Genomic DNA, 24,029 nt, shown 5'->3' with positions numbered 1-24,029 from the left:
TCCTGTGCGGGTGAGAACTACTATTATCATTATTATCCTCATTTGATGACATGGACATGGGACTCAGAAAGGTTAAGGAACTGGCCCAAATCACACAGCTAGTCGGGGGAGGTGGGGCTGAGTTTCAGACTGAGCTGACTCAAGCTTCTAAAAACAGAAGCTTCACTTTTTGAGTGTAAATTTAGCTTAGGGAACATCTAATATCTAAATTGGAAATTCTCAGTTAACTGAGATAACAAGATAATTGACTAAGCTAGGGAAATTCCACCCTGTGGAATCGAGAATGGGGGTTGTCAGTGAAATGTGAGATGAATGTTCTTGTGATCCTCATTCATGCCACAGACTGAGGTGGTGCCATCTAGGGGGGGATTTGGGTAAAGAGGAAACGTTGACCTGGTGCTTTCCCAGGAAGAGGAGCATTGGGGCTGTTAAGTGGGGGCCCAGCAAGAAACACCACTTATCTCTCCAATCCAGCCAGAGTAAGTTCTCTGCTTCTAAGGACTGGTGGAGTTCAATTAGTCCCACCTGGATAACCCAGGATAGTCTCCCACTTTTTAAAAAATTTTTAAAAAGTTTTTGGCTGGGTTTGGTCTTCGTTGCTGAGCACAGGCTTTCTCTAGTTGCAGCGAGCGAGGGTTACTCTTTGTTGCGGTGCACGGGCTTCTCATTGCAGTGGCTTCTCTTGTTGTGGAGCACAGGCTCTAGGCACGCGGATTCAGTAGTTGTGGCACGTGGGCTCAGTAGTTGTGGCTCGTGGGCTCTGGAGCGCAGGCTCGGTAGTTGTGGCACACGGGCTTCGTTGCTCCATGGCATGTGGGATCTTCCCGGACCAGGGCTCGAACCCGTGTCCCCTGCATTGGCAGGCGGATTCTTGACCACTGCAACACCAGGGAAGTCCTTAGTCTCCCTCTTTTAAGAGCACTGATTAGTAACCTTGACATCGGCACAGTCCCTTTGGCCACCTCATGGAGCATATTCCCAGGTTCTGAGGATCAGGGCATGGGCATCTTTGGGAGACCATTCTGCCCACCACATTAATACTACCACCTGACTGGACCGTTGCTTTGGGACTGGTCTGAGAGCTTTCTGGAAGAATCAGTAGGATCAATGCCACAGGCCATGGAGAAAGATGGCTGGATGAGCTGGCAGGTGATAATCCCGTTACCAAGAGGGCAGGAAGCAGGACTGGTTGAGTGAGCACCTCAACATCCCGGAAGCAGCCAGGCAGTTTGGGGCCTGGAGATGAACCAGGGGTTGGAAATACAAACCTGCGAATCCAGGGGGTGGCACAGTGGCCCCAGCCCATGGACAGAGTGTGGAGGAAATGGACATCTGCAGGGAGAGGAGCCCGGCGTGGAGACCTGGAAGCAGTCAGAGAGGTGAGGGAGCCAGAGAGCTGCTGCCAGGCTGAGGGTATTCATCACAGAGACAGCTTGCTTTGTGCCAGGTACTGTTCTGAGCACTCTCGAGTGTATTAACTCATTTCATCCTTAGGAGGTTAATGTTGTTTGCCCCACTTTACAGATGAGGGCGTTGAGGCACAGATAGGCTGAGTATCCTGCCTGAGGTCACAGAGGGAGGCTGGGGCACTGGGCACCACGCTCGGGCAGTCTGATTTCAGGACCAGCCTCTCCTGAGGCCTTGCCGGTCCACAGGGCTCTCCCGGGGAGACCGGGGAGGAAGGATCCAGCTGACGGGGAAGCAGAGAAGCTTCTTCTTTCCTTCCAATCCCAGACCCGTCATCTCACCAGCGCCTGGCCATTTCCTCATATCCTTATTCTTTTGAAAACCCCATTTTTTTTTTTACTATTTCTGCACTACATCCCTTTCTGGAGGCAGTGGGGGGATGGGGCTGGGGGATGGGATAGCCTAGAACCAAAAGGTTAAAAGAAATAGATAAAACACACACACACACACACACACACAAACACACACACACAAGTTAATTTCAAAAATGTTATCCCACTCCTTAGAACATGTCACCAAGCAGTACCTTTTGTCAATCCTACGAAGCCCAGCTTATCAAACTCATTTTTGCTGCTCAGGGAGCAACCAAAGAGAAGCAAAGAACCGTGCCCCAGGCTGCACAGCTGGAAGGTAGCAGAGGTGGGACTTGAACTCAAGGCTTTCTAACTCCAGAGCCCATCCTCTTGCTCATAATAGAGAACATTTCCCATTTGCCCTATGTTCTCTTCTAAGTGCTTTAGTATGTATTATATCATTTATACGTCACCAGTAGCTTATAAGACTGTCCTTTTGTTACCTTACAGATGAGGAAGCTGAGGTATCACTTGCCCAAGGTCACCCTTCTAGGAAGTAGGAGAGCTGGACTCGAGCCCATTCTAATAACCACCACGTTGCCCTGCTCCCCCAACCCCTGAACCATCAGGCCACGTGCCTCTCTCTGAAAACTGTGTCTCATGTCACAGGGAGGCCGAGAGCCCGAGGAGGCCCCCGAGGGCAATGGCAGTGGGTTGAGGACCCAGCGGGAGAGGACCCTCTTGAAGCCATTTGACAATAAAGGAAAGGAAGGGGGAAGGGGCGGCGTTTCCAGGCCGAGGGGGTGGTGAGCACGTTCACAGCTTAGACGGAAGTTACACTGTCAAGGTGAGGATGCAGAAGAGGAGATGGTTGAGGAGAGGGACCAGACCAGGGCGGGATGAAGGCAGGACCACCCGGAGGCCCTTGGCAGCTAAGAGAAGCCTTGAAGGTCCCATCTAGGAGCTTCTCCAAGCCTGGGAAGTCCAGGTCCTGGCAGGGAGCTGAAGGCACATTCACAGGGGTGTGGAGTGATGGAGGGGAGTTTCCTGAAGGGACTCCATAGGGAGTGGGCAGGGCTCAGAGAAACCACAAAGGATAGTGCAGGGCCCAGAGCTAGTATGAGTGAGGACTGTTCCCACCCCCAGAGCTGAGGGGTGAGGGGCAGGGGCATTTCCTGGGACCTGGAGACCCCGAGGGCTGGGTAGAGTCCTCTGAGGGAAGCTGTGTGGCCCCAGAGAATGGAAGCCAGGGGAGTAAGTACCCCAAGCTCTCTCCCTGCTCTGATCTCTAACCCCCCCCACTGGCCAAACCCAACCAGAAACCAGACACAAGGAGCCCATCAGCCCATGGATGTAGCCGCACAGGTGGGCCTGCTGGGCAGAGGGCGCCGTGTAAAGGGATGGAGGAGGGTCGGGAGAAGCAGACGGAGGATGCAGGCAGGTGCAGGAGGTGAAGACCTAGGAGGCTGTTGTCAAAGTAGAATGAAAAGCCTGAGAGCAGGGACCTGCTGGCTGGGGGGCCCAAAGGGCACTGGGCCAGCCTCAGGACAGAAGTGTGAGGGTGGCAGGAGGGTTTGGGGGCCGGGATGGGCTTGAAGGAGCTGGTGAGCTTGAACAGGGCCCAGGCTGGTTGAGCATAGGGCATTACCCCTAGGGAGCAAACAGGGAGCAAAGGCTACGTGACTCAAGGAGAGGATGAGACAGAGGATAAGGAAGGCCGGGAGTGGGAGGTTATGGTCTGAGATGGGGCTTCCCAGTGCCAGGTGATGCAAGGTTGAAACCTAGCTCCAAAGGACGGTTCCAGGTACACGTCGAACCTCAGCGACAATGTCAGTGAACCTCAGGGCAATGTCATAACTAAGTCAGCTTCCCGAGGAGGCTTCCTTAAAGCACAGGGGTCATCAGAGCAGATGGTCATTCTTAATAGAAATTGAAACGTCTCAATATTTTATGGACTCACTATATACTTTTTAAAGACATTTTCAATGCAGGAGCCTTAAAAAATGCACTTGTTTTGTATATTAGGTCCTGCCTGTCTCCTCTCTCATTATTAAATCACTCTCTACTCTGAAAATCACAGGGTACAAATCAAAGGTACAAGTTTTGGAATTAGACTCGGGTTCAAACCCTGATATTGCCCTGGGCCAGCATCCTGATGTTGAGTGAGTCCCTTCATCTTAGCCATTTTTTAAATCGTGGTAAAATACCTATAAAGTTTACCATCTTAACCACTTTTAAGTGTACAGATCAGTAGTTGTAAGTTATTCACATTGTTGTGCAACCAGCCTCAGAATTTTTCATCTTGCAAAACTGAAACTGTACCCATTAAACAACAATTCCCCGTTTCCCCTTCCCCAGCTCCTGGCAACCCCCGTTCTATTTTGTTTCTATGAGCTTGACTACTTTATGTACCTCACATAGTGGAATCATACAAAATTTGCTTTTTTGTGACACTTATTTCATATAATGTCCTCACGGTTCATCCATGTTGTAGCATGTGTCAGAATTTCCTTCCTCCTACACTGAATAATATTCCACTGTATGGATGGACCACATTTTGCTTATCCAATCATCGGTCAGTGGGCACTTGGGTGGCTTCCACCTTTTGGCAATTGTGAATAATGCTACTATAAACATGAGTGTACAAATAACTCTTTAAGTTCCTGTTTTCAATTCTTTGGGGTATATACCCGGAAGTGGACTTGCTGGATCATATGATAATTTTATCCTAAATTGTTTGATAAGCCGCTCTACTGTTTTCCATATCAGCTGCACCATTTTACATTCTCAGCGGTACATAAGTGTTCCCCTACTCTACATCCTTGCCAACACTTGTTATTTTCTGTTGCTGTTTGTTTGTTTTTGATAGTAGCCATCCTAATGGGTATGAGGTGGTATCTCACTGTGGTTTTGATTTGAATTTCCCTAATGACTAGTAATGTTGAGCATCTTTTTATATGCTTGTTGGACATTTATATATCTTCTTTGGAGAAATGTCTATTCCAGTTCTATGCCCATATTTGATCAAGTTATTTGGGGGTTCTTTTTTGTTGTTGTTGTTGAGTTATAGTTCTCTATATATTCTTCATATTAACCCTTTTTCAGATTTGTGATTTGCAACTATTTTCTCCCATTCTCTAGATGGCCTTTCACCCTGTTTATTGTGTCCTTTGATTCACAGAAGTTTTAATTTTTGATATAGTTGAATTTATCTATTTTTACTTTTGCTGCCTATGCTTTTGGTATCATATCCAAAAATGCATTGCCAAATCCAATGTCATAAAGCTTTCCTCCTGTGCTTTCCTCTAAAAGTTTTATAGTTTTAGACTATGTTTAAGTCTTTGATCCACTTTGAGTTAATTTTTATACATGGTGTAAGGTAAGAGTTCAACTTAATTCTTTTGCAGTCTTTCCCAGCATCATTTGTTGAAAATACTGTTCTTTCCCCATTGAATAATCTTGGCACCCTTGTCAAAAATCATTGGACCATATATGCAAACTTTTATTTCTGTGCTCTCTATTCTATTCTATTGGCCTATGTGCCTGACCTTATGTCAGTATCACACTGTTTTGATTACTGTACCTTTGTATGCAGTAAGTTTTGAAATCAGGAAGTGTGAGACCTCCAACTTTGCTTTTCTTTCTCAAGAGTATTTTGGCTATTTGGGGTCCACTGAGATTCCATATGAATTTTAGGATGGATTTTTCTATTTCTGCAAAAACTGCTGTTGGGATTTTGAATCTGTAGATCCTGCTGTGTAGTAATGACATCTTAACAATATTAAGTCTTCCAACCCACGAATACAGGGTGTCTTTCCATTTATTTGTGTCTTTAATTTCTTTCAGCAGCACTTTGTAGTTTTCAGTGTACACATCTTTTACCACCTTGGTTAAATTTATCCCAAAATATGTTATTCATTTTGATGCTATTGTAAATGAAATTATTTTCTTAACTTCCTTTTCAGATTGTTCATTGTGAGCATATAGAAACACAACTGATGTTTGTGTGTTGATTTTGTGTCCTACGATTTTGCTAGTGAATGGTATTTTTTAGTTCTAAGAGGGTTGTGGTTTTTCATGGACTCTTTAGGATTTTGTACATGTAAGATCATGTTGCCTGTGAACAGAGATAATTTGACTTCTTCCTTTCGAATTTGGATGTCTTTATTTCTTTTTCTTGCCTAATTGCTCTGGCTAGGACTTCCAGTACTTTGTTGAATAGAAGTGGCAAAAGCAGGTATCCTTATCTTATTCTTGAAATTAGAGGAAAAGCTTTCAGTCTTTCACCTTTGAGTATGATGCTACCTGTGGGCCTTTCATATTTGACCTTTATTATGTTGAGGTAATTTCCCTCTATTCCCTGTTTGTTGAGTGCTTTTATCATGAAAGAGTGTTGCATTTTGTCAAATGCTTTTTGTACGTCCATCGAGATGATCATTTTTTTCCTTCTTTCTGTTAATGTGATGTATTACGTGGATTAATTTTCATATGTTGAACCATCAGGTCTGCATTCCAAGAATAAATGCCACTTGGTCATAGTGTATGATCCTTTTACTGTGCTGTTGCATTCGGTTTCCTCCTGTTTGGTTGAGGACTGTGGTGTCGGTGTTCATAAGAGATATTGGTCTGTGGTTGTCCTGTCGTGTCCTTGTCTGGGTTTGGGATCAAGGTGATGCTGTCCTCTCACTTCACCTGTTGAGTCTCAGCTTCTTCATCTCTAAGATGGAGATAACAATAGAGTCCCTGTTTAGGGCTGTCATGCAGATTAAATGATAAAAATGCACACAAAATGCTTCAGCAGGGCCCAGTTCACAGGAAGCCCTCAAAATATGTGAGAGGACGATAAGGATAATAATAAAAATAATAATGAATAAATAACAGTTCATCTCATAGTGGGACAGCTCAGTAGGCTGGGGCTTATAGACTCAGTCTGTATTAGCAGCAGGGCGTCTGTCCAGGAGCAGCATTTAGCAATTTTCCAAGTAAAGGGAGCGAGTGATATTATAGGGCCGAACTAGGAAGCTGTCTCCTGGCCTAACATGTGGTAGAGGCTCACCCAAATTTGTGGAGTCATTGAAAACTTCCTGCTTGCTTTGATGTCTTAATAATGGCCTGACAGTTTTTGAGGAACTGAACGCAGTGAAGCCTGGCAAGAGACAAACAAAATGTCACAGACAGAATTTCTCTCATTCATGGGTTATCAAAGGTTCAAAGGACACAAAGATCAATGGCAATGGTGATGAAGATGATGTGGGTGACATTTTCCAAAGAGCTAATGTGTTTTCATTTTTTTTAATACTTTATTTTTTTGAACAGTTTTAGGTTTACAGGAATTTTAGCAGAGAATACAGAGAGTTCCCATATATCCACCCCTCCAATACACACAGTTTCCCCTATTATTAACCTCATGCATTAGTGCGGTACATTTGTTACAACTGATGAACCAATATTGATATGCTATTATTAACTAAGTCCATAGGTTACATTAGGGTTCACTCTTTGCGTTGTACGTTCTTTCGTTTTGACAAATGTATAGTGACAAGTATCCACCATTACAGTATCATAAAAAATATTTTCACTGCCCTGAAATCCCCTGTGCCCCTCGTCTTCATCCTGAGCCCCAGAGCCCCTGTGCCCCTGGCAAGCACTGATCTTTTACTCTCCTTATAGTTTTACTTTTTCCAGAATTTCATACAGTTGGAATCATACGGTATGTAACCTTTTCAGACTAGGTTCTTTCACTAAGCAATATGCATTTAAGATTCCTCCATGTCTTTTTTGTTATTTGATAACTCGTTTATTTTTATCACTAGTATTTCATTGTATGGATGTACCACAATTTGTCTATCCATTTACCTTTTAAAGGACATCTTGGTTGCTTCCAGTTTTGGGCAGTTATGAATAAAGATGCTGTAAGCATGTATCCAAAATAAATGAGTCTTCATGGATATAGAGAACAGACTGTGGTTGCCAAGGGGGAGGGGGTTGAGGGAGAGATGGAGTGGGGGGTTGAGGTTAGCAGATGTGAGCTGTTACATCCAGGATGGAGAAACAAGAAGGTCCTACTGTAGAGCACAGGGAACTATATTCAATATCCTGTGATAAACCATAATGGAAAAGAATATTTTAAAAAGAATGTATATATATGTATAACTGAATCACTTTGCTGTACAGCAGAAATTAATACAACATTGTAAATCGACTACATTTCAATAAAATAAATAAATAAACAATATAAATGAGTCTTAAAAATCAACAGTAAGAAACCAAACAACCCAACTTAAAAATGGGCAAAAGAGCTCAACAGACACCTCACCAAAGAAAATCTACAGATGTCAAATAAGCATATGAAAAGATGTTAAACATCATATATCATTAAGGAATTTCAAATAAACATGAAATATCTCTTCATTTATTTAGACTACTTTGATTTCTTTCATCAACATTTTGTAGTTTTCTTCATATACCTCTTCACATAGCTAAGTATTTTGTGAGATTTATTCCTAGGTAATTCATTTTTTTTTTGGTGCTAATGTAAATGATGTTGTGTTTTTAATTTCATATTCCACTTGTTCATTGTTGGTATATAGGAAAGCAATTGACTTTTGTATATTAATCATGTATTCTGCCACCTGGGTACAATTGCTCATTAGTTCCAGGAGGGCTTTCTGTCGGTTCTTTGGGATTTTCTGCATAGACAATCATGCCATCTGCAAAATGGGCAAAAGATCTGAACAAACAGCTCACCAAAGAAGATTTCTTTTTCCTTCCCAATCTATCTTTTATTCTCTTTTCTTGCCTTGTTGCATTAGCTAGGACATACAGTACAATGTTGAAAATGAGTGGTGAAAGGGGACATCTTCACCTTATTCCTGATCTTAATTGGAAAGTTTCTAGGTTCTCACCATTAAATATGACGTTAGCTTTAGGGTTTTTATAGATGTACTTTATCAGGTTGAGGAAGTTCCCCTCCATCCCTAATTTGCCAAGAGTTGTTGTGGTGGTTTGGTGGTTTGTCAGTTTATCATGGATGGTGTTTAATTTTGTCAAATGCTCTTTTTGCATCTACTGTTATGATAATGCGATTTCTCTTCTCTACGCTGTTGATGTGATGGATTACATTAATTGATTTCCAAATGTTGAACCAGCCTTGCATACCTGGAATAAATCCCACTTGACTGTGGTGTAGAAGTCTTTTTATACATCACTGGATTCAATTTGCTAATATTTTGTTGAGGATTTTGCATCTATGTTCATGGGAGGTATTGGTCTGCAATTTTCCTGTTTTGCAATATCTTTATCTGGTTTTGCTATTAGAATAAGCTTGGCCTCACAGAATGAGCTGGGAAGTGTTCTCTCTTCTTCTATTTTCTGGAAGAGATTATTTAGAACTGATATCATTCTTTCCTTAATGTTTGATAGAATTGACCAGTGAACCCATCCAGGCCTGGTGCTTTCCATTTTGGAAGGTTATTCATTATTGATTCAAATTCTTTACTAGATATGAGTCTATTCAGAGTATTTATTTCTCCTTGTGTGAGTTTCAGTAGATTGTGTCTTTCAAGGAAATGGTCCACTTCATTAACTTATAAAATCTGTGGGCATAGAATTATTCATAATATTCCTTTATTATCCCTTCAGTGTCCATGAGATCAGTAGTGATGCCATCGCTTTCATTTCTGATTTGAGTAATTTGTATCTTCTCTCTTTTTTTCTTGGTTATCCTGCTAGAGGTTTGTCAATTTTATTGATCTTTACAAAAAAAAAAAAAAACAAACAGCTCTTTATTTTGCTGACTTTTCTCTATTGTTTTCCTGCTTTTTATTTCATTCATTGCTTCTTTTCTTGTGCTTGTGGTAGGCTTATATTGCTCTTCTTTCTCTAGTTTCATAAGGTGGAAGCTTAGATCTTTTCAAATGTATGCCTTCAATGCCATAAACTTCCCTCCAAGCACTGCTTTCACTGCATCTTGCAAATTTTCATAGGTTGTATTTTCATTTTCATTTAGCTCAAGATAAATTTTTATTTCCCATGAGACTCCCTCCTTGACCCATCTGTTATTTAGAGGTGTGTTGTTTAATCTCCAAATATTTGGGGATTTTCCAGCTGTCTTTCTGGTATTGGTTTCTAGCCTAATTCCATTGTGTTCTGAAAACGTACTTTGCATAATTTCTATCCTTTTACATTTGTTGAGGTATATTTTGTGGCCTGGAATGTGGTCTGCTTCATGAATGTTCCATGGGAGCTTGAGAAGGATGTGTGTTTTGTTGCTGTGGGATGAAGCTGTGTGGTTGCCAGTTAGATCCAGATGATGGTAGTGCTGTTCAGTTCAACTTCATTCTTCCTAATTTTCTGCCTGGTGGGTCTGCCCATCACTGACAGAGGGCTGTTGAGGTCTCCAGCTACCATGATGGATTCATCTGCTTCTCCTTGCAGTTCTATCAGTTTTTGCCTTCCATACTTTGATGCTCTATTGTTGGGTACATACAGTGAAGGACTGTTATGTCTGCTTGGAGAATCGACCCCTTTATCACTATGTATCGCCTCTCTTTATCCCTGATAACTTTCCTTCCTCTGAAGTTGGCTCTGCCTGAAATTAATAGAGCTACTCCTGCTTTCTTCTTGTGTTTCAGTATTTTAAGTGCCAAAGTGTTTGGTAGGAATTTGAAAAGTGGGTAAAGGCACAGTCATTTGAATCAGGCAAACCTGGGAACAAGCCAAGCGAGTCAAAGTGGCTGACTGTGGGCACACTTAATCGTTCTATGCCTCAGTTTCCTCATCTAAGAAATGAGTAACTATCGGACCTACTGTACAGCACAGGGAGCTATATTCAATATCTTGCAGTAACCTGTGATGGAAAAGAATCTGAAAAAGAATAGATATTATATATATGTATAAGTGAATCACTTTGCTGTACACCTGAAACTAACACAACATTGTAAATCAACTAGACTTCAATAAAAAATTAAATTTTTTTGAAATGAGGAAGTATCCCTTTGAATTATTGTGAAGATGAAACGGGATAATGCAGTAAAGCACTTAGCAAATTTCCTGGCATTTGTGTAATTACACATAATGTGTCATTAATATATTCTACTAATATATGCAGTTATATTATTATCTATTCATATACTATAAGCTATTATTAATATAAGCTATAGGTTATAATTATATTGTGGGACATTAGTATAGATTTCTAAGTCCAAGTACTCTCTATGAAATTTGGGTGAGGCACTCTGAGAAGAGTGACTTAGAAAATATTTGCAAAGTCTCAGGCTGGAGTGGATGGCTCATAGGCAGTGTCCTGAGAAGACACAGGACTTCGCACGTGCCCTGCAGCCCATAGTCCAGGGCGCCGGGGCCAGGTGGGGATGTGATATTTCCTCCTTGGTGCCGAGTTTTGCTCATTCTTCTTATTAAAGTGGTTACACAGGAGGTTTCTGAGGCCACTGACAAATCACTGTCTGGGGTCTCTCTCTTTTGAGGGAAATGTGGTCACACCAGGGCCCCTATTGAAAAATAGATCATCTTTGGTTAGATAAATTCTGATTAGCTTTTAAGAAGCAACAGTAATAATTAAGCACATGGGAAAAACCTTCATTGTACACCAAGGCTTTTAAAAGGTAGTTATAAAACTATGTTTTGTGGTGTGAGCTCAATTGTGTTTAAACTTTTTAAAAAGATTGTAAGCATAGAGAAAAGACTGGAAGGATGTGAACCACCGTGTTCTCGGTGCCTGCCTCTGGGGGACGGGAGTCTAAGTGATTTTAATGTCTTCTTTGTGTTTTTCTCTAGTTCTCATTTTCTGCATTATTACAAAAAACATGTTATTTTAAAAATGAATAGAACAAACAACAATTATTACAAAACCTCCCCTTAACTTTAACACTTGCAGTAAATGGACAGTTGTCACTTGCCAACTGACCTTTCTGGTTTGTGTTGGGCCATTTCTGCTGTCTTGCCACTCGGGACAACCAAAAGGATCCTTGCATGGGATCAGAGAACTATCAAGTGGCCAATTCCTGGCCAATTCCCCCCGAGTTCCCTCTTGCCTCTGTGTTGCCTGACGCCCTACCCCAAAACTGGGCATCTATTCTGGGTCTGCTGTCAGGGTCTGGTGACCCTCCACTCACTAGCTGTGTGGCCTTAGGCAAGTCACTTAACCTCTCTGACCCTCAGCATCCTCCTCTTAAAATGAGGATTGCAGTGACTGTCCAGCCAGATGAAGTGGTTAGCACATTGGGGCCCCCAGTGTCAGTGGCACTAGTTATTCCTTGTTATTCCTGTTATTGCTGGCTCTGACTGTCCCCCTTCTGCATTTCAGTCTGCAGACGTCGACAACCATCACGCACTCATTGAATATAATGAGGCCGAAAGCAGCTTTGTTCTCCACGACTTCAATTCCTGCAACGGCACGTTCGTCAATGAGTGCCACATTCAGAACGTGGCTGTGAAGCTCCTACCCGGAGACATCCTGAGGTTTGGGTCCAGAGGGCTGACCTACGAACTGGTCATTGAAAACCCAGCCTCGGTGAGTCCAGGCCCCTGCGGGGGTGGGGTGGGGTGGGGTGCAGAGGTGCCGTGTTGTGCCACCTTCCGTGCAGCCTAGGGCTCGGGTACGGCCACAGGTGGAGTTCGTCTGGAGCGCGTCACTCTTGCTTTCGAGATTCTGCGAAGTTCAGCCCCATCGCGTGGGTGCCCGGGGAGAGCGAGTCCTCGCGCCCTCTTCTGGGCATTTCGTGGAATTACATGCAAGGGTTGCCTAGCGACCAGCCCGGAGCGAGAGCGTTTTCCTGAAAAGTGAAGCTTGGCGAGGGGAGGTGGAAAGCAAGTGTGTGCTTCTGAAGATGCAGAGATGGATGCTTCCTTTTTAGGCAGATCAGTGCTCTGCAACTTCCTAGCTTTGTGACCTCGGCCAGGCTTCTCTGTATGCCTGGGTCTGGGTCTTCTTAGCGGTGCAGGGCGTTGAGAGAGTATCTATGTATAAAAAGTCAAAGTCTCTGGCCAGAGTAGACGCTCAAGGCCTGCCAGCTGTTATCACACCGGATCAGAAATGTTCCCGGGATCAGGACCTAAAGTATGGCCCCAGGTTAAGCGGAACGTAACCCAAAATTCGCCCAGCAAAGCTCAGTGACAAGAAGTATCTGGTTCAGTAGGGAGGCAGGATGGGGGCTGGTTAGCAACACAGTCCTGGGTCAGAACCCCAGCTCTGCCACTGGCCTACTCGGTGCGCTCTTGTACAAACCATTGGACCCCTCGGAACCTCGGTTTCCTCATCTACAAAATGGGGCCAACGACAGCAATGACCTTGCAGGCTTATCTCGAGGGCTCAATGAGATGGTTATCATTGTAAAGCTCCCAGAATAATGCCCATTCGTGGTGAGCACACAATGAATACCTGTCGTGTGTGTCCCAGAGAGACGGCGTGTTAACCTCACTCGCCAGCACCAAGAACCCTGAATGGACTGAGACCTCCGAGGCTTAAAGTCCTTTCTGGGACGAGGCTGGGTATAAATAAATAAAGTTTAGAGAATCTAGACAGAATCCTGGGGTGTGGGTCCACTAGGCAGCCTTAAATACTCACTCAGAGAAGATGAGCACCGTCCCTCAGGCTACAGGGCCCGTGACACCGTATCCACCACGTTTGGCTTTGAAAACCTGGGACAGTTTTCTCCTGCTGCTTCTCAGCCCCCTTTTCCTCCTTGGACCAACATTAAAGTGTGCTCACTTGTGGGATGCACTGGGATCCACTGGGCGCCCTGAGGAGGGGCTCCTGACATAGAAGGTGTTGACCTGATCAGGGGTTCTCAACATGGGTTCTAAGGATCCCCCTCGTCAGAAGCACGTGGGGAGCAGACCAACAGTGCAGATCTGGGCTTCACCCCAGGCCTGAGGACTCATACTTAGGATTCCCAGATGAAATACAGGACACCCAGTTAAATCTGAATTTCAGATAAGCAACAAATAATTGTTATGTACAGGTGTGGCCCAACTATTGCAAGGAACCACATATGCTAAAAAAATTATTTGGTGTTTATCTGAAATTCAGATTTAACGGACACCCTATAGTTTATTATATATTGATTTATTCATTTCTTTCTTTATGCGAAATCTGGCAACCATACACATCCTCCCTGGGAGTAGGGCCTGGGAATATGCATTCTCACAAGCTCCCTGATGATTCTGATGCACCGCCAATAGGAGGGAAACCGAAATTTAGAATCATTTGTATGGAACACTTACAGAATTTTTTAGGGATCAAAGAAAAGGGGATTTCACACTCCCAAGCCTGAAAATCCAAGTTCATGAAGTTTGATTCAATGTGCCCCAACATGTCTGATTCCAAGAATTTTTCAGGAATGTTCAGTCAAATTACAGGTTCCCAGGCCCCCTCCCTGGGAAATTCTGACTTTGTGGCCTGCCCGTGGGGAGAAGAAGAGGGGGAGCAGCAAACAATATCTGCATTTTTTTCTTCTTTTCTCCTACAAAGATATTTATTGAACTATTATTTATAGGGGCATAAAATTTGAAACCTAAATTTCCATCCAAAGGGGGCATTGTTTAATAAATTATATTGTTTAATATATTCTAAGGAGTTTAATATATTATAAGGAGTTCGTTATATATGGAATACTCTTCTGCCTTTTTAAAACACAGCTTTATTAAGATATAATTGACATGCAATAAACAGCACATGTTTAAAGTCTGTAAGTGGATGGGCTTTGACATATGGGTACACCTGTGAAACCATAGCCACAATCAAGACAGTGAACAGCTCCTTCATCCTCCAAAGTTTCCTCCGGATCACAGCATGTGTTTGTTTGCTTGCTTGCTCTTAACAGCTTCACTGAAGTACAATTTACATAACAGAAACTTCACCCATTTTGTGTCCAATTCAATCAATTTGAATATATTGATGGAGTTGTGCAGCCATCACCACAACCTGCTCTCAGAACATTTTCCTCCATTTCTATCACCCCAAACCTCGGAGAAACCTTGGAGGTATTTCATTTTGGGGTTTGTTTTTAACTTTTAATTTTCAAAATTATGGTAAAGTACACATAAAATTTACCATCTTAACCATGTTTCAGTGTACAGTTCACAGTGGCATTAAATCTATTCACACTGTTGTGCAGCCATCACCCCCATCCATCTTCAGAACTTTGTTCATCTTCCCAAACTGAAACTCTATGCCCATCACATCAAACCCCCTGCTTCCTTCCTCCCCTCCCACCATGCTTTCTGTGTCTGTGAATTGGACTATTCTAGGTTCCTCATATAAATGGTATCTTACATTGTTTGTCCTTTTGTGACCATCTTATTTCACTTAGTATGATATCCTCATGGTTCATTCCAGTTGAATATTTCATTGTATGGATTCACCACATTTTGTTTACCTGTTCATCCATCCATGGCCACTTGGGTTGCTTCCATCTTTTGGCCATTTTGAGTAAGTTTGTTATGCACACGGGTGTACAACTATGGAATGGGGACTTTATTTTACAAGGTACTTCTTATATAATTGTGGGAAAAAGTGATGACGACCTCTAACCTTGAGTAGATAAGACGGAAGAAGATGCTTTGTAAGAAGAGAAACCAGGAGAGCAGCAGGAGGAATCACTGACGTGAACAGCACTGTGCTAAGCAATTCACCTGCTCTCCCTTATTTCACGCTCATAGCAACCTATGAGATGGGTTCTCCCATGATCCCCATTTGACAGACAAGGAATCCGAAACTTAGAGAGGTTAAGTAATTTCCCCAGGGCCACACAGCTAGTCAGTGCAAATTAAACACTATCCCCACTTGCGGAAAAAGGAGGGGAGAAAACCATTTAGTCTGATGCTAGCTGGAGCAGTAGCCTTGACTGGTTTTCACACCGAGGAAAGCATACTCTCACGGTCACTCGAATATGCACGGATTTTTTCAATTCTTATTCCTACACGCACTTGCACCTTGCTTCATTCCTCAGTTGACTGCAGGCAGCTGCACAAGTGTTCCCCTGGCCTGTGCCCAGGGCACTTTGCAGGACTCTCCACAGCCCCATCTTCTCAAAAGTGCTCTCTGCCGGGGCGTCCCCAGCTTGAGGAGCTTCCATCCATGATGCTCATATTCATGGAGGGGTCCTTTGCAGCGTCCGTGTGAGGGCAGCCTGTGGACTGACTGACACCTTCCTACAAATTCCACTTCCTGATGACCCCAACCTGCTGGCTATTTAAAAGAAGAGAAAGGAAGAGGGGAAAAGGGAGAGGTATTGAAGAGCATCTCTCATCAAATATTTTTTTTTTTTTTTTCTTTTTGCGGTATGCGGGCCTCTCACTGTTGTGGCCTCTCCCGTTGCGGAGCACAGGCTCCGGACGCGCAGGCCCAGAGGCCATGGCTCACGGGCCCAGCCGCTCCGCGGCATATGGGATCCTCCCAGACCGGGGCACGAACCCGTATCCCCTGCATCGGCAGGCGGACTCTCAACCACTGCGCCACCAGGGAGGCCCCTCATCAAATATTTTGAAGCCCAGTTTTTCTAAAAAATTCGTGGCCGTCTTGCTTCCGGCCTATTCTTGTTTCCAATTGATTTTGGGGTCCCTGGTGAGGGCGCTGTGTTTCCTCCTTGGATGGAGTTTCCACGGAGGACTGCCCTGATATCATACAGATTCAGTATGATGAGAACTGTTCTTCTCCCGACAAAGAGTTCCCAAATGAAAGCATTTATTTCAGGTTTTGTGGTGACCCTAACCAATAGAGGAGGGTGTGACGGCATTTTATTGGGGGAGGCGGGTGAGGTGCGGGGCGGTTAGGAATCCAGATGTGTTTGCAGATGTCTCAGTGGTTAGAGCACGTGCCCTGAGGTCAGGCTGACTCCAGCGCCGTCCCAGCCCTGCTCTTGACCGGCTTTTATACTGGACGTGCACAAATCATCTACCTCTCAGGGCCTCGGTCCCCACTCCTGTAACAATAGTTCCTACCACCTTGAGTGACTGTGGTATTAAGTGGGCAAAGTGCGTAAATTGCTTAGTCCAGCGTCTGGCACCTAATAAGCACATGATAACCCTCAGCTTTAGAGTCAAGCAAACCAGCATGGAGCAGCCAAGATGCCTCCTTTGTAAGTGTCCTTATGGACAGGGAAACCTCCCAAGACCTGCCCCCGCTAGCAGATAAATACATTTGCAGATAAATTACCCATAGAATAACATACAAGATGGAAAAATATAAAGAAAAACTCCTGTTTGACAAAGTGCATTGGCAGCCAGGTTGTGCCCAGGACCATCCTTTTTTTTTTTTTGTGGTCGCGGGCCTCTCACTGTTGTGGCCTCTCCCGTTGCAGAGCACAGGCTCCGGACGTGCAGGCTCAGCGGCCATGGCTCACAGGCCCAGCCGCTCCGTGGCATGTGGGATCTTCCCGGACCGGGGCCCAAACCCGTGTCCCCTGCATCGGCAGGTGGACTCTCAACCACTGCGCCACCAGGGAAGCCCCCAGGACCATACTGTGTAAATTATAGCTCTCTCATCAAAGTATAACCTAGGGCTGCCATATTGCACAGCTCCAGGGTCACCATTCACAACGTAGTCCATGTGGATGGCGCCCACTGAAACTGTGCAGGACATAACCCGCAGGGCCATCTGCAATGCCCTGAAGCAACCGTTGATTAATCCCATAGAGTCTTGGCACCAGGCGTGGGAAATTGAAGTCCCAGAGTCAGGTGTGCTGCCGTGTTGTGGGTTTTGTTGGTTGTTGCCTTTACTCGTGCTTTCTGAGCTCTGGGAAAGGAGGTGTGGAAACAAGCTGTGCTAGTCACAGTGGCGCCGTTCTTACAAGGCAGCTGAGTAAGGAAACCCACGTCACCCGTATGTATCAATCATGTCTTTCTCTGTTCTGAAATATGGCAAAACTGATGGAAATGGCCAGAATGAAAAAGGAAGCCAGGCGCCACAAATGACGTGCCGAGTTGTTCCATGAGGGGGTTGACAGCTCCTTGTCGGCAGCCCCATCCCCATGACTGCCTGTGTCTGGCCTTCCCTGTAGCCTGCTCTGCCCTGTTCCCAGTCCAGCCAGACTCTCCCACGTGGCTCCTGGATACTGTCTTCTGTCCCTGCAATGTCATGACGTCCTGTCTTGCGAGAAGAGCGCCCTCTGTCGGCCAATATTCCTTGCTGCTTTAATGGGGAAGCTCTGCAGAACACAATCGAGAAAGCAAGGGCTTTGGAGTTGGATGGACCCAAGTTGAAATGCCAGCTGCAACTAGCTTTACCTTTCTGAGCTTCAATTTCCAATTTCTGCCAAGGAGCTACTCATTAATCCCAGGTCCCCTTTCCCCCTTCAGTTGTTTTTATAGAGGTCCCTGGGACCACCCCTATCATGGCATAAACTGAGGCTCAGAGAGTTTCAGTGACTTCCCCAAGGTTAGGCATCAATCATATAGATCCAGAGGCAGGATTAAGAGCCGGCTCTCCTGAGTCCCTTGGAGCCTTTTCCTAGTAGCACGAAGCATCGTGGGGCCGTGAGAGCCGAGGCAGGTCCTTCACTGCCCAGCGGTTAAGGAAGGTCTTGCAATTCCCAGTCCAACCTGCAATTTCACACGCTGACAGGGGATGATTCATTATGTGGGTAAAAACGAAAGCCACTGATAATAGGAGAAACTGCATTTTCAGTTATCTGGCTTCCTTGCTTGTTTGGCTCCACTAACTTTTTTTTTGGCTACACCAATGCAGGATCTTAGTTCCTCAACCGGGGATCAAACCTGCACCCCCTGCATTGGAAGCGTGGAGTCTTAACCACTGGACGGCCAGGGAAGTCCCTGGCTCCACTAACTTTTTTTCTTTAATTATTTTATTTATTTTATTTATTTATTTTTGGCTGCGTTGGGTCTTCGTTGATGCGTGCGGGCTTTCTCTAGTTGCGGCGAGCGGGGGCTACCCTTCTTTGCAGTGCGCGAGTTTCTCTTTGCGGTGGCTTCTCTTGTTGCGGAGCATGGGCTCTAGGTGTGTGGGCTTCAGTAGTTGTGGCACGCGGGCTCAGTAGTTGTGGCTCGCGGGCTCTAGAGCACAGGCTCAGTAGTTGTGGCCCATGGGCTTAGTTGCTCCGCGGCATGTGGGATCTTCCTGGACCAGGGCTCGAATCCCTGTCCCCTGCATTGGCAGGCGGATTCTTAACCACTGAGCCCCCAGGGAAGTCTACCCACTAACTCTTTACCAGGGATATTGCTGCCGTTCCTGGACAAATTCAGTTGTGCCCTTTCTTCTCCTTTTTTGACGATGGTGATCACACCTGGTGGCTAATGTTTTATGCTCATTTATTATGGACCAGGACGTGTTCCCAGCATTTCACGTGCACTGTCTCACCCACTTCTCACAGACTAAGAAATGGCTGTTGGTATCCCTGTGTCTTACAGACAAGGCACAGAAATGACACACTCGTCAGGGTCCCAGAGACGGAGCAGAGCCGGGAGCCGCACCAGAGTCTGTGTGATGCCGGATCCCAAGGTCTTAACCTGAGGTCGGCACGTTATGGCCCAGGGCCAAGTGCGGTCCATCGCCTGTTTCTGTAAAGTTTCCTGGGAACACAGCCATCCCATTCATTTCAGTATTGCCTGTGTTGTCGGCTACAATGGCAGAGTAAGCTGGGCAGATCCTATGGCCCACAGGGCTGGAAATGCTTACTGTCTGGCTCTACAGAAAACGTTGACCAGCCTCTGCCTGTAACACTATGCAGTCCTGCCTCTTTCATTTGACTTGGTTTCTAAAAGAAGAACTTAAAATAGAGGGGGGAGCTGGGGAGAAAGAACTCACTCAGATTGAGCCTTACTGTGTGCCAGGAAATGTGCTGGTTAATTGCTTAAGTTTACTGAGGAATAAGAAAAAACAGACAAGCTGGAAAACTAAATTTTGAACAGGCTTTTCAATACCTCTTTAAAAAAGAGCTGGAAATATGTGGTTCTAAATATACATACACATATATATGCATTTGCAAATATAGTAATAATATAATTACATTGACATGGATCTGATAAATGTACTAGACATTAACATATTATATATACAACAGATGCATATTATAAATTTTACCTGTTTCTTCAACTGGAAAGTTTTCTTTTAAAACTGTGGACTGTTGGGAATTCCCTGGTGGTCCAGTGGTTAGGACTCAGTGCTCTCAGTGCTCTCACTGCTGAGGGCCTGGGTTCAATTCCCGGTCAGGTAACTAAGATCCCACAAGTGCACGGCGAGGCCAAAAAACGAAATAAATGAAACTATGGAATGTCTTCCCTGAGTCACTTTTGAAGCAGAAATTTGGGGTTTGTAGTCTGAAGCCTGCTGTAGCTAGAGGACTATTTATCTATCTAAGTTTCTCTAAGCAGCGTTTTACTACTTGTCTTATGATTGATTCCTTGGTCTTAAATCATTCTTCTCTGGAGATGCTGCTTTACTTTTATAAGTTGAAAGGTAAACTTGGTGCATGATGACAGTCTGGTGGGTTTTATTTGAGCATGTCATAACCTTTAAAACAACTTTCACTCTGAGTACATAGTGATGCTTATGCTAAAGTCTCAGTAAGCATACTGTCCAGGAAATTTGATTGTTTGCAAGTGTCAGAAAACCAACTAAAACTAGCCTAGGCAAAAAAAAAAAAAAAAAAAAGCTCATGGAACTGAAAAGGCCAAAAGCTGCAGCTTAGGCCCAGCTGGATCCAGGCGCCCAAATCATGGTCAGGAATCTGACTCTTTCTTCCCTGTTAGCTTCCCAATCTCAGACAGACTCTTGCCTCACCTGTAGGAAAGTGGCCACCAGCAGCCCCAGCACCCTACAAAGTAGCAGTTCCAGGGATAGAGCCAGCATCTTCATTGACAGTGGCTTGGATCACGTGGCTTCCCCTGAACCAATCACTGAGGCCAGGGGCCAGGAATGCTCTGATTGGCCAGACCTGGGTTATGGTCTCACCCCTGGGGTGGAAGGGTCAGAGTTCTATGGACTCAGGATTGTCAGGGAAAGGGTGTCTTCCCTGCAAAAAAATTAAGGTGCCCATCCAGAAGATGGAAGAAATGGATGCGGGGGAGGCAAAAACAAAGAAGATGTCCATGACATTAGGAAGCATTCCTATTGCCTAAGTGGAGCCTTCCTAACGGGATTTGCCACTAGGGATCTGGGGGGAGGAAAATGATGAATAATCCACTTTTCCATTGGAAAAGTCCCAGGCCAGTCTCCAAGGAAGCAGAGTTGCTCATTTCTCTCCTGTGGTGAACTGGTGTGATGAGAAGCTCAGAGTCTGGGCCTTAGTTGTCCATCCCCAAGAAGGGTGGTGTTTCCACGTTCCTGGGACCTCTGAATTGGGCCCGTTGTTGAGGAGGATGTGGCTTTACTGTACCGGGGGTTGAGAAGCCGGCAACTGAGTGAATGACCAGAGAGTATGGTGCCCTTCAGAACAAAGCCTCTTTCTGGTCAAGCTTTGTCATCTCCTACCTAACCTTGTAGGATTTCCTCTACCCTGTGCTCTTACAGGTCCCGTGGGGACTTACTTATGTGATGAGAACTCCTGAGGCTGGGTGTTTCATATCAAAGGCGATTTCCCGAGACCAGTGAAGTGGAGGGCACGGGGCAGCAGACAGCCTCAGGCTCGGCCTCTGCAGCAGAAACTCACACAAAAGGACCCCTGAGGCTGTGTTGTCACCAGATGTCTACAGGCGATGCAGATGACATCGGGGGAGGTGGAGACGGGATCGCGGGCTGAACCCTTAGCATCCTGCTGAGACAGAACCCAGACTCGGTCAGGAACCCGGCCGCGTCCTGCTTCCTCTGGCAGACCACACCCTTTGTTACCAAATCAGAACCACGTTGCTCCTTCTCTGAACTTAGTTGATGATCATTCATTCATTCATTCATTCCGTCTCTCTATCTGGCAAGACCCAATTGAAGCAGGCCAAGTCTAGGGGTAGCAAAAGCTATTTGCAAAAATCCGGCTGTTTTCTCATTAGATTCTATTTCCCATTTTATGGACTGACCAGGAAGCTGATTAGAACTTGAAAGGAAAGGAAAAACCGTAAGATTGAAGATTTACAAGAAAATGGGAAAATTAGATGGGCCAGATCTCCTTGAACACAGCTGGGAAAACCCCAAACGAATGGCTTTTCTGAACAGCTCAAAGGGACTTAATTCTTTTAAGTTCCAAAACCTAAAAATAATGTATAACTTGGCGGTTCTGTGTTCTAAATGTATAACCCTGATTTCTCACACTGAAGCCCCGTACATGATTTACCCTTTTCTTGGGGACATAGAATTATTACCCGTCTCTGAGTTACGGTGACACCCCGGTAGCTGTTGAGATAAAGGCCATTTGTCCTGGCACCAAGTAGCACCCTCTCCTGGCTTCTGAGATCTACTGGCCATGTTTTCTAGTCTCCATTCTGTCTTTCCAGGTCCATGGCTCCTCCATGCTGCGGTCAGTGTCCCTGCTCGCCACCATCACCCCTACCCCCCAGGCCCTTCCAGACCATGGGAATTAAGCTCCACATCTATGTATGTTAAATTCTTCTGTAAGGAAGCCAGTCTCTTCTCCCTCCTTTATGGATTTACTCACTAATGTATCTATGTCAGTATGGATCCATGTATACTGATTTTACACTTTGAATTATAATCCAATACTCATTAACTATTTCTTCGCTCAAATTCTTCCAGCCTTGGCCACTGGGAGCTCTTTCAGATTGCTTGCTGTGTCCTTGAGCATCTCCCCACCTTTTTGTTTTGGGCACTTGCTTACTCTCTGCTGTTACAAGATGCACCAGGCTTAGCATGTGTTTTCCCCATCCCAGCCCCAGAATCAAAGTGCTTTTTATTTACACTCCACTTGCCAACTGTTCAGCTCAGTCAGCGAACATCTACCATGAGTAGCAGGCACTCTGCTGGGTGCCAGCACAGCCAGCAATTGGCTGGTAAATATTTAATGACCAGCTCTCTGGGAAAAGTAAAGTACATGGATGCATAGCATAAGGTTTACTGATATAAAGAATGTGTAGCACAGTCTATCCATGTAACAAAATATACAGTACTCTTTCTTGTAAATTCTATATAGCCAGCTGAGTCTCACAGAATGCTTTCATTGACTTTAGGTGAACTCTTGTATCCATAGCCAATTTCTCATTGCAGTTGACGAATGAGAGAGTTCCCAACCTGAGCACTGATGGGTATTTTTGGATATTTTGGATTTATGAATAATACAAGTGAAAAAAGAAAGACGTTAGAACTTCACATGTTCATCAGTGACATGAGTGACTTTGTTGCTGCATCAGATAATAATTTTTAAATACTCGAAGAACGTTTCCCCAATTTTTTGCTCTATTCATAACATAACGGCTAAGACACAACATGCTTTTGTATAATCTGCATTGTTAACATTTTCTCCGTTACTGTCTTAAGTCTAGGCAATCAACAAAACAAACAAACAAACAAAATCAAGCTCTACATGAACCACCATTATTAAACCTATTTATAAAACTTTTTAAAAACCAAGCCCTCATTTATAACATTTCCTGATTTCTATGGTGTAATATGCACTCCACGGTCAATTTCAAGCTCCCAATGACGCATCCCTGAATACAGAGAAGGAAAGAGAGGTGTGGTAACACATTACTATGTAACATTTCCAACAGAAACATACAGTAGAGTGAAATAACCTCAAGAGCATAGGTAATAATAAAATAGAGTAAAATAATTAGGAAGGGGTGACTTTTAAGTTTGTATACCAATTGTTTCTGATATAATTTAATTGTAAATTTATGTAAGTTAATTCTTATTAATGGCTGTGTTTCTCAACCAGTTGGCAAAATTCCTGGACATTTAACAATCAGTTCTCGTGGGCGGGTACCAGCAGGCCCCAGCACTCCTCTGGTACAGCAGTGAACATACCACAGGTCTTCCCGGATGGAGGCTGGGGTCCTCTGAGCTGCTTCCAGGGTGTGGCATGTACCAGAAAGAATAACACTTCCATAAGACAGTTGTCAGTGTTCCTAGAAAATCCCATTTCTAAGTAGCCCATGCGATGTCTTGTGTTTTTTCACACCATCTAATGTTCATTTCCTTTTTTTAACTTGGAAAATATCCTATCATTCACTAACCAGTCGTCTAAGATCCGTTTGTGAGTATGGAAAGCAAGTAATAAATCATGACTTCGAGTAACCTAGAAGTCCTAAGAGCACAGGTATTGGAGTCAAATTGTGTCACCACTTCCTGGCCGTGAGACGTTGGGCAAGTCATTTAACCTCTCTGAGCTTCAGTTTCTTAATCCACAC

At 44.5% G+C, this 24,029-nt stretch overlaps 1 protein-coding gene across 1 annotated transcript in view; it reads left to right on the top strand.

Annotated features, from left to right (window-relative positions):
• Positions 1–24,029, top strand: part of LOC308610747 (forkhead-associated domain-containing protein 1-like) — a gene marked incomplete at both ends in the record, with an annotated part of 93,272 nt that overhangs the window by 7,245 nt on the left and 61,998 nt on the right. Inside the window, one exon of the mRNA XM_081259769.1 lies at positions 12,085–12,291. Within this exon, the coding sequence (XP_081115895.1) occupies positions 12,085–12,291 (207 nt within the window). The remainder of the gene's footprint in view (positions 1–12,084; positions 12,292–24,029) is intronic.

The sequence above is a fragment of the Mesoplodon bidens genome (genome assembly GCF_964165515.1).
Source record: "Mesoplodon bidens genome assembly, contig: HAP1_SCAFFOLD_750, whole genome shotgun sequence".
Taxonomy (NCBI): Eukaryota; Metazoa; Chordata; class Mammalia; order Artiodactyla; family Ziphiidae; genus Mesoplodon; species Mesoplodon bidens.
Note: the sequence above shows the minus strand (reverse complement) of the source record. Positions and strands in the feature narration are given on the sequence as shown.